Source organism: Platalea leucorodia, assembly GCF_965183815.1.
Source record: "Platalea leucorodia genome assembly, chromosome: 8".
NCBI lineage: Eukaryota > Metazoa > Chordata > Aves > Pelecaniformes > Threskiornithidae > Platalea > Platalea leucorodia.
In genome coordinates, this window is record NC_138830.1 from 34,622,140 (window position 1) to 34,638,259 (window position 16,120).

Here is a 16,120-nt window from a genome sequence, read left to right on the forward strand (position 1 = left end):
GTGAAGCAGCTCAGACTGTTTTCAGGGGCTCTGCAGGTCATACTCCCTGGCCCACTCCATCTTCAAAGCTGTAGTCAATAATTACCTAGGGAAGATAGCTTGGGTGTCCTGGTTTATCTTGTTCTTTCTATTTCAAATCCTAAAGTTTCATTTCCCAAACTGCAAAGAGTTGATGCTTCAGAGATGGGTTTTGCAGAACTGTTCCCTTCTCACATGTTTAGAGCTTGCAAGGTAGAGTCCGTGGGAGAAGGAGAAGCTCTCATTCAAGGCATCCCCCTAGCGTTTTGCTCAGTTGGCCACAACAGTGCATCTTCTGCTCGGTCTTTACTGGAAAGCAATTCTTTTGCAGACTCCAAGGTACAGGAAACAGGCTTTGTCTTCCAGACCTCCTCTTACAGCTCAGCCAATGAAACACTGAGTCACTAGTGGCTGCACTAGAAGGCCACCTTCAAAAGCTTCTTTATTCTGAAAAAAAACCTGCTCTGCAGTCTGTGGAAAATAACTAATGCAAAACCAATTTTGTAACAGTATAGAGACACCCACAACAACAGGATGTCCTCTCAGCTGGGTATCAGAAAGGAAAGGAGAATTTCATAGAATAATGTACAGAAAGTAGCAGGTAACAGACAGCAGTCGACCTTTAACATTTGCTCTTCTCACCAGGAGACACAGAAAACACACTTACCGGTACTATGAATGTGTGAGTTGCTTGATCCATGTCTAGGACTTAAGCTGGGGGACCCAGGGTAACTGTCCTGGGATCTGGGGCTGCGGGCACTGAAACAACGTACTTCACTGTCTGTTCCATTCACCATCTCCACAAACTGCCGACACCTGATTTCATAAGAGGGAAGAAGGAGAAAAGGGTGCGTGACAGCCAGGATGCTCTGCATTACTTCGTTACTGAGTGAAGAAGTCCTAGAAACTGCATAGGAGTTAAATTTCTTGGCTTCAAAAAAGACATTTCAGACTCCCGATACCTTTGTATTGCAAGTGCTCTGATAATGCTATGGGAGGAAGGAGTTCAGAAACTGCAACTTTGATGCTAATAAATGTTGAGACATTCCCAAAAAGCAAGTTTATTTCCATTGTGCTAAGAAGAAACTGTTCATTTACAGCATGCTTTCATCTCCACCACCTCTGCAGGTACTCCAGAATTGAATTGTGGGGTTTTTTTCAGGAGAAGATACTAAACCTGCCAAACATCATAGTTCCCCCACTACTCCAACAACCTAGAAATACTGGTGGCCAATGGAAAATAGACAAGGAAGGGTAAAAAATGCAATATCCACAGGGACAGTGAGGACAGCTCTCCATTTAGCTTTACGGGGAACTGTCCTTACCCAACTGAGGAGGCTGGGAAGACCTACCTCTGTCTGACCTCATGAGGCAGAGCCATACTGGGTCTGAGCACGAACCAAAGGGCTACGTCTACACTGCTACAAGCACTGTGCAAAGGACTGAACCTATGTTCTCTCCCACCTCCTCTCAAAGGGATCTCAAACAGTTTGAATTCAGACCGAGGTGTGCGGCCAGACTGGATGCTGGACAGCCTCTTTCTTCTCTCCTTCATCTACACATTTCAGCATTAGGGAGTATAAAGCTATTCATACTTACTTTAACATGAAGAGCAGGTTGGGGTTATGTTCTAGGAGGCCAGGATAGAGCTGCTGGGTGGCTTCTATAGCCTCTCCCACTCTGCCTGCTAATACTAGCTTCTGTATTCCTGAAAGCAAAAGGAGACTTATTGACACACGGGACCAGAATGGCCAGAAGAGTTGTCTCACATATACCATACAGCTCCCCACTACCACCTTGCACAAGGGCTAGGGAGAACTGGGGACCACATTCTGTTTATTATGGATGAGGAAAAGCCTGTGAAAATGAGGGAGAATCTGTTAGTAGCTCAGAAACACCAAGAGCAGAAGGATCTGAAATGATGTAGGTGCGCTGAGGGGGGGTGCTCTGCGACTTTAGTCCTTTAGTCACAGAGCTACGCAGCAATGGAAGACAAAGCAGGACACAACAGCTGGCTGGGAGCAAGGAGGTTGCTGGGGAAATGACAATTTCAGAGGGGAAGCCCCTAGGTCACTCCCACGTTACATCCTCTGGCTGGTTCACGCTTGGAAGCGTATATATGGTTCAGCATCAGATAAGCAGAGTATTCTTAGAGGGTCTGTGGGCTTAAACCACAACACAGTACTGTTTCCCCAATATCCCTACCTCTAAGTAGAAGCAATTATACCAACAAAACTGGGTTCCTGCAAGTCCCACCTCAATGTATTCCCAAGAGAAGTAACCTGACCTGCAATGAGGATGTGGCACCTGTAAGCTAGCTCCAAGAATCAGCTACTGACTAAGCTAGAAACAGATCAACAAGTTGTACACTTCTAGGAGGTGCAAAGATACAAGGCAGAATCTATCTATTGTCCTGGGTGTTCATGTCCCACATATGTTCCTTCAGTGGGTCAGAAGACACAAGAGCAAGACTTAACTTGAGATCCAACCCCTGAACACTCAGAGAAGCTGCTGATCTACAGAGGTCCACATTTTTTTCCTAGGGGTACTTAAAACTGAAAACAAAATGTACCTAAAACAAAAAATGCATTGCACTTCCCTCTCTGTTTTTCCAGGACTCCTTACAAACAACAGAGAGGAGGTTTTGAATTGCCTGTGAGGTGCTTTGCAAGCAGAGGCTCTAATCACAACAGGCTGTGACTTTCACAAGTCATGAGCACTTGAAAGCCCAGCCCGGTGATCCTCATTAGCAATCCCCAGTAACAATCTGCAATGACTTGTCTTGGCTGCCACTTCTCAGTGTCTATTTGCTTGTTAGCGTAGCTGAAAGCTAAAACCAAAGACGGGGCTCTCACACCAACGTGTGTTGCACAGTCTCCTTCATTTCACTCACTGTTTCTTCTACTGACTGGCACATCCGTTTTCATGTCTCGCTGCTTTTGACAGCTCTCTTCTTTGCCTTGTTTGGCAACTCTCACAGATGTCACTGCCTTTTATATTTTCCCCTCTTTTTGTTTCCCCATCTGTGTTTTCCTCACACCTTTTATTTAAGGCCCAACTTCAGAGCTCCACATTTCTTCCCTCCATCTGCCTTGTCACCTGTCCTCAGAAAAGCAAGACTGCACTGTCTCACGTGCTTCCTGTAAGGCTTTACCAATTAAAACTACACCAGCAAGAACACTGGGGGTCAGGGTTGCCTAATGCATGACCTGGAAAGCACAAAGCCCATCAGCACTAATGGGCAGCAACTACAAGTTATTTTGGGTACTAAACAGAGTCCCCAAATGAACCTGAATGCTTGTTAAGCGTATGTAATGTATGGAGAGCAAGCTACAAAGGGGCACGATGCTCCTGATACATAACAGTCACATGAGAAACAGTTCACAAAGGGAAGGGAAATGCACAGAGCGGGACGCAGCCTGTATTCAATAGGCAGGAGAATGCAGAAAACACACCAATGTTCTGTGACTCTGCAGTCTGAGCCTGTGAATAGAAAAGCCAAAAAAAAAAAAAAAGTACAGCAGGAGAATGCTGCAAGCCTTGTTCTGCAGGAACCAAAAGCACTTGCAGCCTTACCAACTGGGAGATGAACCACTTTGGAGGAAACACCAGTAATCAAAACAGACACAGAATACAAATTCTTCACCTAGCGTGAGCTAAACACGTTGGCTATGAATTTGCAAAACCCTTAGTATGCAAAAAAATTTAGCTGAAGATAAAATGTGCAGAGGGACTGGAAGACTTATTAACTCTGGGAGCTGTAGTCAAAATAGATTGATGTGTCTGGGTCCCTATGACCATGCTAATGAAACTGCCCCTGCTGCAACAGACTGCATCAAAGAACCCAAATCCAAAGGCATCTTTGGTGCACAGTGAGCTCAGTTCAAGTAGAGTCCAAGGTAACCAGTTCCTTTCTCCACCAATTTGGCACTACCTCCAAGAAAGGACCTTCTGCCCTGGGTATTACATTTAGCCTGTTGTGTGAAACTGCCGGACTCAAAGCTGAGGGTCACCTCATCTCTTCCAGGATTCAGCTATTCATTTTCAACAAGACTGAGGAAAATTAACCAAGTCAATCAGGCAACTTAGCATATTCAACACTGTCAGGCGTGCAGGTCATTTCTCAGAGCAGATAGGTAAAGGAAACAATAGAGCACTTCTTCAGGCAAGATGGCAGAGGGTGGAGGGGACACAGTGATGATGGGAAAAGCACTCCCAGCTGTGGTCCCCAAGCTCTACTGACCCACAGGCAGCAACACTAAGTCAGCAGTGTGCTGCGGACAGCTTTGTACAGTTGTGGAATAGCTCTTCTACTTCCACAGCACTTTCTCTGCACAGTCCTGAAGACAACACGTGGCCAGCATGCCACACTTTGGAACGACTACCCAAGAGACTTACTTTGTCTATTCTTTATTGAGGTCTGTTCTTCCTGGATTGTGGTGTCTGTGACCCTGGCAAAGGCAGTTGCTGTTGAACAGTACCCATGATGAACCAAATACGACGAAACCATACTAGAAAATAAGAACATAGAAACAGATGAAGAGGCATTGGTAAAACAGGGTAATCACACTGGAGAAATAAAAATCAACACAACAGAAGCTGCAATTTCAGTGACCGAACTCAGCTTGCTTAGGACATAACCAGGGTCCTACTTCTGGGTCCAGATGGCGTAAATTTACAAGATAGGCACCTGGTCCTCAGCAAACAGGAGGGAAGCTCTAAATTCACCTTACAGAACAAAAAAATTAAGACTCCCAATGCATACACGGTATTTATTTATTTAATTACTGCTGTCCAAATGTCACTTTTAAGAGCTCAGTACTGTGTTACAGTGACATCCTACACAGACATCAAATCTGAACCTCAGAGAGGCTAATGGCTTCTAAGCAGATCTCAAAAAAAAGATTCTGGTCCTGAATTTCTTCCATCACTTATTTTGCCAGCAATTATATCTTTGGTAGTTGAATCTCCTTATGAATTCTGCACATTCACAGATACTTTTATCTGCTGATTTACAAACAGTAGACTGTCAGCATTGATTTTACAAACATTAAGTTGTACTTTCAAAAGATGTTGGGAGGTGGGCGAGGAAGTAGTATCACTGTCAGAAAACAAACACAACAAAAACATCTTTCTGAACAGACCATTTCTAAAGCACTTGTGCCCTCCCAGGATATGTCAGGTAAGTGTTAATGCTCACTGGACTTTTAACAAAACCTGAAATGCCAGCAGAGTATTTCAAGGCTTCTAGTGATGAATCCCAAAATAGGCTTCTCATGATGAAGCTGGTATTGGTCCAATCAAGTCACAGCTCAAAACACGCATTCAACTTAGCTACTTTCAGTAGAAGAAAGAAGTATTTTATGAGTCAGCAATAATTTTCAGGTGTAACATTGTAAGCAGGTGTGTAATTTTTAAAACTTCTTTTAAAAACAAGTGCTTCTGACCACTGTTGGTACAAGACATGCCCTTTGCCCTTAGCATGGCACAGACAGGCATAATAAAGTGCATCCTTCTCTGTGTCAAGCACAGAGCCAGGGTGCCCTGGCTCAGCCAGGCTGAAACACTGAACACAGCGATCCAGGCTGGCAGGAACAGAGGGGAAAAGCCAACTCTTGCTTCAGTGTAATTCAGTAGTCAGAGTCAGAGGCTCAACACTGCAAAGATTTAAATGCTCCACAAAGCTGCACAAAAACTTCTGCCTGTGCCATCACAGGAAGCGTCCTTGCGTGGGTACACAGCAGTATTACACGCTGGTCACTATGCCAGGCTAGTTTTCAGCAATGACTTATCAGTTCTGTGTCTCAGCTACTCACTACAGCAGTGCTGCACAGTCTCAAACATTCAGCAGCATGTTTGCATCCAGGGGTACCTCTCCTGAAGTTCTGGGGGAACATTATCGCACTCTGCTGTGACCTATGTGACATGTTCATGCAGACAACAAAAACCTTTCAGAATCCCAGATTCTCCAAAGGAATAGTTTTTACCGCTTGGGAGCAACGGTTGAAACTTGTTTAGAGCAGAAGTGCTCAAATCACAGGAACAGCTATCTCTGTGCTGCACCTAGGGGTGCTTCTCTCACCTAGAGTGGCCATGGTGGTGACAAGAGAGGCTTTTCTTCTTCAAAACAGAACTCAACTGCATGTTTCTCTGTACAAATTACATAAAGTTCTCCTCGTTCTGCATGGTACCACTTAGATTCTCAAATGAACAATACAAAGTCCTCCCACTTTATCAGAAATAGGGACCTACACCGTTCCTCCTCCCATGATCAACCACACCAGCTGATGTCAAGTCTCAGATGACTCCAACTCAGATTCTTCATGGCAAGAACTAAAAAGATTAGAGATCCTATAAGACTGTAACAACACACAAAGAAGACGAGTTACCCATGTAAGTCCCTTTCACGGTTTCGAGCTCTTGAAAACCTTGTCAGATCAGCCTCTCTGGTGACAGCATTTCCAGGAGCGCAACACAGATGAATGCATGATGTGATATCAGCATCTTGTGATGCCTACCCACACGGTTAGAGATTAAATAAGATACTACAAAACCCACCAAAGCCACAGGACAAGATAACATTGTCCCAAGAGCTCCAAAGAAGCTCCAACCTGAAACCACTATACCACTAACGTGAGGATGAGCTCTAACTTAAGCCTGCCTACGGAGAGGAGGAAGATGGAAAATGTAATGCTGATTCTTAAAAAGAAGTCCAAAGGAGGAACGAAGTACTCCAGATCGGTGACCCTGACACCTCCACCATGCGCATCAGAAGAAACAATTCTGGAGAACACAAGGAACAAATACAGGGATACACTGGTCCTATTGCAGAAGAATCAACAGCTTTTGTAAAGGCTTTTTGTAAAAGCTTTTTGTAAAAGCTTTTTGTAAAGTCATGGCTCTCTAATTTGGTGACATATTTGGAGGGAGTCTGGAAGCAGGCAGAAAAGAGATACTTTTGCAGTCCACTTGGTTGTACAAAGATATTTCACGGAGTCTTTCAGCAAAGCCTCTCAAAGAAACTGTGTTACCACGTGATAAAACATAGCTAAATATTCAGTTAAATAATGGGGTGGCAAAAAATGGTCAATTTTACCAGGGAAAGGAAAAAACACTCTAGCGCTGCAGGAATCTGTGCTATTAACATATTCATAAAACTAAGCTTGATGGACCAGTGCTCTCACCCAATGCAGGTGCTTTTATGTTCAAAGATGCAGGACACACACTATTTTCTGAATAAGTTGCCTTTTGCGCGCTAAGAACTAAGTATTTCCGTTTAAACACCAATGAACCTCTTCATTCTCTTTGGCTGCTAAGCAAGCTTTCCAAAAGTGCATCCTGTCTTTCCACAGCTTGACAAGATGCATTGCAGAGACTGAAATGACCCATAAAGTCAACAATCCAGTATATCAGAATGAAAATTAACGTTAAAGTCAACAACTTCACAAAGTTTTAAGTCTCTGAGCACATCCATGCTGGGTCAGCCCAAACATCCAGTTAACCCAGTACCTGTATCTCCCAACTGGCAAAAGCAAATGCCTAGGAGAAAATAAAGGACTAACGTACATATGAAATGGTACTTTTCCCCATAACCCTTCTAGCTTCCAATGATTTGTCAGATACTTCCCATCCTAGAGGTGGTATCTCTCTACATCGTAGCTCCGATAGATTTTGCTTTCTAATAACATCTCCAGTCACTTTCTGAATCCATGCCGTTTTCACAGTATCTTATGGCAGAAAGTGTGAAAAAAAACCCCTCCTTTATTTTTCCTAAATGTGCCATCTGGTTAACTTCACTTGATACCCTTTAATTCTTGCAGTAGAGAAAACAACAAACAATTGTTCCTTCAGCACCTTCTGCAGGCTACTCAAGATTTTTTTTTTTCACACTTCTGCCTCACCCCTCACAATCATATCCTTCAATGCTATGGGTCTGTATATTTGTTCCTTGCCTTACACCCACTCCATATCTTTGCACATCCTGCCTGTTTTTTTTTTTCCATGGTTTTCTTACTTCTACTACATACTTTTGGAGACAAGAACTGAAACATCACACGGTATTCAAGTTAAGGGTGCAGCACATATTTACACAGTGACAGAATTATTTTTGTCCTCTATTTTTCCCCTAACGTATCCTAACTTTTTTTTTTTTTTTGGCTTGCTACCAAAAAAATGAGCTTACATTTCAGTGCAATGATTCACCATAACTCAAAGATCTCATTCCTTCCTGGAGGGTCCCTTCTTCCCAGCCATTTCTGAACACCCTCCACACCACAGACACTACCAGCATGCATCCAAGTCTCTCTACAGTCTCCTCCTCCCAAAGTGACCATCCCTGACCCACTCATTCCCTCTCTTGTCTCTAAAAAACCTCATAATCCACATCGGGACATGTGCCCTCAGCCTCTGGCTGCATAGTCCCCCCTTAGTTTGCAGCAAGGGAACTTCTCAAAAGCCTTTTGGACTTCCAAGACAAAGCCAGTAGCCCAAGAACCATATCCACGTGCCTGCTGGCTCCTTTTTGCAAAACCCACATCCTATTTCTCCATGTGCCCAATGCATCTACACTTCAGTAGTACTTCTACGGATTTGTCCAAGCCAGACATCAAGGTTCTCTCAGCCCATCGCTGCCTGACTCTCTTCTGAAACCCTTCATGAAACATGGCACCATATGCACCATCCTCCCCTTCTCTTGAACCAAGGCAGTTTGGAGAGAAACTTTGTTCCACAGCCACAAGGTCACCTGTTTTCTCCTTGAGTCCTGTTAGGACTCTGGGTAAATATCTGATCCCAGAGACTTTGTCCACTTCCCCTCACCTATTTCTTCCAGTGCTTCTTTGACAGACACTTCAATCCCATACACAGCCTCTGCCAAGTCCCTCACAAAGAAGCATCCCAGCATGACAACCTACCTGATTTCTGGACACACAGGCAAAGAATTCAATTGGATATGGTCTTATCTTCCCCACGGTCTCTTTTTATACTGCAATCCTCTACAGGCCCTACAAACTCTGTGGCAGGCCTCCTGCTCCTGATTTTCTTGAAGAAAGATATTGTTATTATTTTCAATTGCTTCTGCTAGTTGCTTTTCAAAGGCTTTGCTGGTGGGCCTGAATTATCTGCAAATAACTAAATACAAGACTAGTAGAAAACAAGAACGATCACATGGATGCAATCATCACTGCATCTAAGCCTCCTGGATGACAGTGACCAGTATCAGGTGTTTAGGGAAAGAATAGTATAAAAAGGTGAAACACAGAGCTATCTGTAATCAGAAACAGAAGCAACAGCCATAAATTTGGAGGTTTAAAATATAACTATGGAATTGGCCTCCATGAATTACTTGTGAATATTTAAATGTGCATCTTTTGAAATCCAATTTTATTTAAACTACCACAACTTTCTGCAGCAGCAAGTCCCACAGTTTCACCATATACTTAGTGAAAAAAAAAAAATTTTTTTTTAAGCCAGAAGGTGCTTTTTCTCTAATTCTTGTGTTTTGAGAAACAGTGAATAATCACTTCCTAGCCATACTCTTCATGGTATATATAAGTGACTGACAGACAACGACAGTCCATCTCCCTCAATTACCTCTTTCCAAGCTGTGGAGCCTTAGTCAGCTCTGTCCTTCTTCAGGTAGAAGATACTCCTGACCTCTTGACAACTCTTGTCAATAGTTCTCATCAAGTGCCACACAATCCTTTTTGCAATGGGAAATGCATTCAATAGTCATAAATTTATAAAGTGTTATAATTGTGTTTTCAGTTAGGTTGAGTTTGGAAGCCTTTGGTTTAGGCTATTTCTTGCTCTTTCATTTCTGAATTCAGCTGACTTACGTCCTGGCTTTTCTCCTACGTTACTGTTTTTATGGTGTCCTCTCCACTCCCCTTCCCCCAGTGCATCACCTCAAAGTGTATGTTCTTCCATTCCTACAAGCTTTCATGCAGTCTTTGGCTGAAAACTTCTCCCATATCTTTTACATTTGAAACAGCAGCAATCTACACAGGAAAGACTATTAAACAACAAAACAGAGGGTAAAACAATTTGAGCAAAATGTACTGACTGGCAATTTTTGCCATAAGAAAGCATAAAAAAAGTATTTAAGGCCTAAGAAAACAAAATAAGCTGAACACCAGAACAGTGACTTACTTCTGCAGCATGGCTTGCCACTCGCCTAGTCTGTCTCCTATGGGAAACCGCTTAATGGTGCTCTGAATCTTCGCTCGCCACTCCCTCATGTAGTCCTCAATGTCGAACACAAATGGCTGCTGCCCAAAGTTGGCATCGACTATCTCTCCTGGAGTCTGGAGACCCACTGTAGGGTAGAGATTTGACTGGGAAGGAAGAAAAAGAAACCTATATTAAACTCAGCTTTCTCTTTCTGGTTCCAGTTGCATGGTTTGGTAAGAAAAAGTGCTGCTCTTTAAATTGAAACATGTAATGGAAGAGGAAGGGGCAACAGCCCTTTAGGTACACCTCAAGGAACTCTATGACTTATTGTTCAGTTATTAAAAGTTATTGCATAAAACCAGAACAATGGGATCAATCCCCCAGCAGTCTGTGATAGACGCCACGACTGCTGTCTATGGTGCAATTGGACTTCAATTGCTGTCTATGGTGCAATTGAATTGCAGTTTTCTGCAATTTCTACCAAAGTTCAACAGCCAGTAAATAATAATAATAATAATAAAATGAAAGGGGCATCATCTCAATCAGCAGATCTAAGTGTTCTCCACTGTTTCAACTGAACTCTCTCATTCCTTGGAAGTTGCTGTCTAAATATTTTACATCTTTGACGAAAAGGGAACGCGTAGTAGTGGAGCTCTGAGGTTAGGTCTTTGATGATCCCAAGACAGCAAGCCATCCACACAAGAAATTCCAGTACTGATAAATGAATTTCATTTTAAGAACAAGCATATGGATCCAAATGGGAGTTCTGACACCCACTCTGCCCCGAAACATGAGGAAAAGAAAAAGTTTACCACTGTGAAAATACCTCTAAAATTCAGCCAGTAATTCAGCTTCCAAAGATGATGATCTAATTGAAAACAGGTGGTAAAAGTCTATCTAGAAGTTCTCTGAATTCAGGCTATTTTAAGAATAAGCATAATTATGGATACAAATTGAATCCCTAAGCCCACTTAAATATGGGAAAAAGAAAGGGCATCACAAAAGGTGGAGAGATGTCTGGTTCTCACTCTGGATCACATGTTTTAAGAGCATGTTCCATTCACTGTCATGTCACTTTTCTGCAGCACAAATTACTTTTCTGTTTGCAACACAGATTCCACTAATCCTCTGCTTCGGAGCATCTGCTGATAGCCTGTGGAGTGTAGGAAGAAATCTCTCTCATGCTGCTCATGAACTGTTTGGTGTTGCGTTTTTTCACTTTGCTTTAACACTGGAGACTGCCACAGCCAGAAACCAGCCACTGGGCAAGGCACATGGATGCACGTAGTGAAACTGAAGTCTGGAAGGTGCCTGGTTGCAGTGTCTTGCTCATGGTTGAACCCATGTCAGACATTAGATCAGTGGAGGAGCAGACCTCTCTCTCCAGGTCAAATCAGTGAGAACTAGTACTGATGGTTAGATGATCATTCTAAAGAAAGCTACGATGATTCTCTCCTCCTCTATAGCAAGGAGCATGGGCTTTCATACAATTGTCTGGAAAATCTATTCAACTAATTCTTCACTACTGCAGAGACCTGAAACATTGGCAATGTCATTGATCTCCCCTTGAGACCTACTGTAGTTGTGGATTTTACTTTTTACTAAAGGTATTAAGATTTTTACGAGGTGGAATTCAGCAGAATCCTGATCACATTAGCGAAAATGGGGCCAGCATGTCGTGGGAAGTGATTACTTCTCTCTGCTTTCACCGGCATGGCTACATCTGCAGTACTTACTTGGTTCACTCCCTCCACATCCCCAGGACAAGAAAGACATTCACAACCGGGGTTGAGCAGAGTTCTGCTAAGATGGTTAGAGGGCTAGAGCGCACGGCATACAAGGAGAGGCTGAGGGAATTAGCTTGGAGAAGAGAAGGCAAAAGGGAAAATCTTACTGCAAGTCTTCCACTCTCAAAAGGGAGGTGATAAAAAAAGAGGGAGACAGATTCCTCTCAGAGGTGCTCAGTGAAAGGGCAATGGGCACAAGTTGCAGCCAGGGAAATTCTGGTGGGGCATAAGGAAGAAATTCTTCCTTGTAAGGATGATTAAAGACTGGAACAGGCTCCCAGGGAGATGCAACATCTCTGTCCTCAGAGATTTTCAAAACTCAACCGGATAAGGTCCTGACCAACCTCTTCTACCTTTGAAATTATCAAATCTCAAAAAACAAAGGAAAAAATGAATCTATAAATACAGGCTGGAAATTGAAATCAGAAATCAGGATGATTGCATCACTGCTGACTCAGCACACCTCCTCCTTTCCTATTCTCACAGCAAGGAAGTAGCTGGGTTAGCGAGGAAAATACAGCATGATGAAGGAGGAGCTACCAGAGGAAAACGCCGTATTTAAAGTCAGTCTCTCCTTTCTGTCAAACCTAGCTGACAAGGATGAAGGATAATGAGGGATCGGATCAGATCGTTTTCACAGTCCATACTTCAGACCTTTTTATTAACTGAACTTTTTAGTATTATGAACCCAAGGACTTCCAAAGCCAGGATCAGACCCCCAAAATACTTGGAAGTTAGAAGTAAAAAATCCCGTATTTTTCAGCCACTTTTGGGTATGTTCATCTTTGAGGGGAAGCTGGCTACCCCCAACTTGTCTCAAATCATCCCTGAGTTAAAATTCCATTTTTCACGTGTAGGATGTGTCCTCTCTGTTTAGCAGCTGTTGGGAAGTACACGAATCTCCACCACCCTGCCAGGCACAGGAAGACATCATCCCAGAGCCCACAGACTAGGCAGATGCTTCTTCTGCCAAGTTCTTCAGGTAAACCTTCCCCGTGACTTTTGGACCACCTCTTGCCTCTGATGTTGGTGGCCAGTTACAACCCCCTAGTTCATCCTGACTTGTTTTTTAACCTCCTTGTCCCTTTGTGCCCCTGCAATCCTGCCCTGGGCTCTTCCACATTCTGCTTTTTTACATTTCCTATTGTTTCAGCAAACCGCCAGGCAGGATAAACCTGATATGGGCTTGTGTAAATAAGAGAGTTAGGCCTAAGCATTGACTTAAATTGGTGAAAAAGGGGAAAAGTCCCTCTGTGAGATATTCACTTCTATTTGCAAGTAGTTATTTTTGTATTAACTTCAACCTGTGCTAAGCCAAAATGTGATTTTTTCCCTCGCTGTGTATTTGTACAGATGCAAACACACTTTAGAGGGAACTGAAACAAGCTGAAGCAAATACATTTCACTGTGTGTGAGAATTATCACAGCTAAATGTGGTTTTCAACTGAAAGTATCCATTTCAACTTTCTAATATTGCAAATATTGCAAAATATTGCCTTCATCATTTGCCTCTGAAAGGGGAATTTTGCAGTAAGCATTTCAAGGAAAAAATTTGTAGACTGGTAATGTTTTGAAGGGTCAGATTGATTCCTTGTGTAATCTCACTGACATGCCAACCCTAGAAGTTATTTAAACTTGAAAGGTGTAAAAGTAATGGAGCTTACTGGCCAAGCTTCTCACTGATGTGTGCTACCAGTCAGCTTCAACATCACATAGGCTGTAATGCAAGAAAAAGCTTCCAACCTACAGCCCCTCCCCAGGGGATTTCAGTAATTAGGTACGGAACAGAGCCAGAACCAAAAAATGCGTGTCAAGCTGCTCAGACCAGAGAACCTCAAGGGTCACTCAGGTAAGACTGCTGTTTCCATTCCCATTTGCAGTTAAATTTTTAGACTGCAGCTTTAGCAGGTGAAGAACACAGATTACATTCTATATCTTGGATGCAAGGTTGTCACAAGACCTCACACTGAAAGGTTAATATTCACGGACAGGTAAAATATTCTTTTACTTTAATAAACTGTACATGGACCAAATGAATGAACTACTGTGAAACAACCCCCATAAAGAGGGTTTCTGGTTTAGAATACACTGCAACGTTACCAAGTTCAAAGAGCCTAGGAACAAAAAAAAAAGCTGTATTGACAGCTGATGTGAAAAGGCAAATTAAATAACTGGAACGTCCTTCAGCACAGACACTGGCTGGGGTATGGGAGAGATCTGTAAAGCCATAAATCCCATTGGGAAGGTGAACAGGGAGTGCTAGTCATTATTTCTCACAACACAAAAATTAGAGGAACAAAATAAATTTTTTTGCAAGTACAAAGACAGGAGTGCAACCTCTGGGACAAGAAGTTCTATGTATGAGACAAATGGATGCAGTGGATCTATTGGTGTATGCCTGACCTGGTTTTATCTTCTTTTCCTAGACACCTGCTCCTTGTCCAGGAACACTTGGGTCTGAAAAAGAGCAACCATTTTTTTGTTCATGACCCACTGTGAAAGTTGTGCTTTTGTAAGACCTGACTAGACGTTACTGCCTGGTATAACTCAGCTGGTGTCACTGAACTCAAGAGTAACTCAGTATCGGGGCTGGTGAAGCAGAGGAGTAACTATCCAACCCTACACAGGTGCCAAATACATTCCTCCAGCCATTCCACGAGCTGGTTACTCATCATGGACCGAGGCTTGACAAAAACCTGTGTAATAAGCCAGCTGAGCCTGACCTTCATTCTCAGAAATATCTTTCCCTAACTGCACCGTGGAAAGGGAATGACTCTACCACGGCCGCAAGATTTGGATGAGACAGGAAGAAGCTGAGAATAGTATCATTAGGCATTTTTGGGCTCTCTGATGATGGGACATGAGAGGCTACTCAATGACTTTGCACATACACTCCCCACAGTCGAAGCTGCATTTGGAAGACAGTGACTTGTACTGAAGTATGAATCCTTGCTCTAATTCCAGGAGAAGGAGCAACATATTCTTAGAGGTGGCGAGGGATGAGAGGAGGCATGTGAGTAGCCCACAAACCCAGCCACAGGATTATGAAGTTTCAGAAAAAGGAGCATCCACATCATTCAGTAAGGTGCGTTACCATTTTTTAACAGCATCAAACAGAAAAAAAAAAAAATCCCCCCCCCCCATACACTTCCCCCTCCCTTCTGTTTGCATCCTTAGTTAAAATACTGAAAATTGGTGTACTTACAGGGAGGTCTGTAAAGGCTATACCTGTGGGGGGAAAAATATTAGAATTAAAAAGACAAAGGATTTTTTTCCCTGCTTGGCTACATCCTTAACACTCTACAAAACGTTACTGCATTTCAATAAATCCCTGCTCTGACCCTGCATTTCACCACCTGTTATATTTAGAAGTAACTTCCCTCCCCAGTCCCCTCCTCTGCAAGGTTTTGCATCTGGAGAAAGGTTCAGGGAAAAGCCCAAATGTTTAAGACGTCTCTCCCAGAAACTGGATTTTCTAAAAAGCAGCTCCTCTTTTCTTTGCTTCTCCCTTTTTTACTATGAAGGAGGTGGTTTTCAGGACTCACTTTGGCTTCAGAAACAGAGTTTTACTATAACGTTGCTTCGGTTTAGGCTATAACTACTTCTCCTTAGCAGCCAGAGAGACAGCAATGAACATTCAATGCGTTGCATTGCAGCTGGGGCACAGCCTTGGGACAGGACCAAGCTGCATCCAGGAGCACCTGAGAAACACTGTGCAAAGAACAGCTTCATCCTCAACTACACTGCTACAGTTCCAAATGTAACAGATGGAAAAAAGTGCATGATTTCCCTTTTCATTTACATTTGGCATGCCAGAAAAGAGATATCTACTTAAGCAGAGGCAGCCATTGCCTAGGATCACTAACAGAGTTGTGGCCAGAGACCACACTCAGCTGCAGAGTCAGGCTACCCCCAGGCACAGCTCTGCAATGCTCTGCATCCGATTTAGATGTGAGCTACCACTCAGGAGGAGGCTGCCTCTCCTCCCTCTCCCATGGCATGTCTCCCTGCATCCACCACGGGTGGGATCCAGCAGCCGGGCAGCAACACGGTGAGATGCATCAGTCAGTGACAGCAGCTCTAACCCACGGGTTTTGGATCACCCTCACCAACAGCACAGGGGAAACTGCGGCCATGCCCTGTTC

At 43.3% G+C, this 16,120-nt stretch overlaps 1 protein-coding gene across 5 annotated transcripts in view; it reads right to left on the minus strand.

Annotated features, from left to right (window-relative positions):
* Positions 1-16,120, minus strand: part of RANBP10 (RAN binding protein 10) — an 89,155-nt gene that overhangs the window by 18,856 nt on the left and 54,179 nt on the right. For all 5 annotated transcript variants that reach the window (XM_082320023.1, XM_082320022.1, XM_082320024.1 and 2 more), the window contains 5 exons: positions 15,181-15,203; positions 10,168-10,352; positions 4,417-4,529; positions 1,618-1,726; positions 686-834 (listed from right to left, as the gene is read on the minus strand). In XM_082320023.1, the coding sequence (XP_082176149.1) occupies positions 686-834; positions 1,618-1,726; positions 4,417-4,529; positions 10,168-10,352; positions 15,181-15,203 (579 nt within the window). The remainder of the gene's footprint in view (positions 1-685; positions 835-1,617; positions 1,727-4,416; positions 4,530-10,167; positions 10,353-15,180; positions 15,204-16,120) is intronic.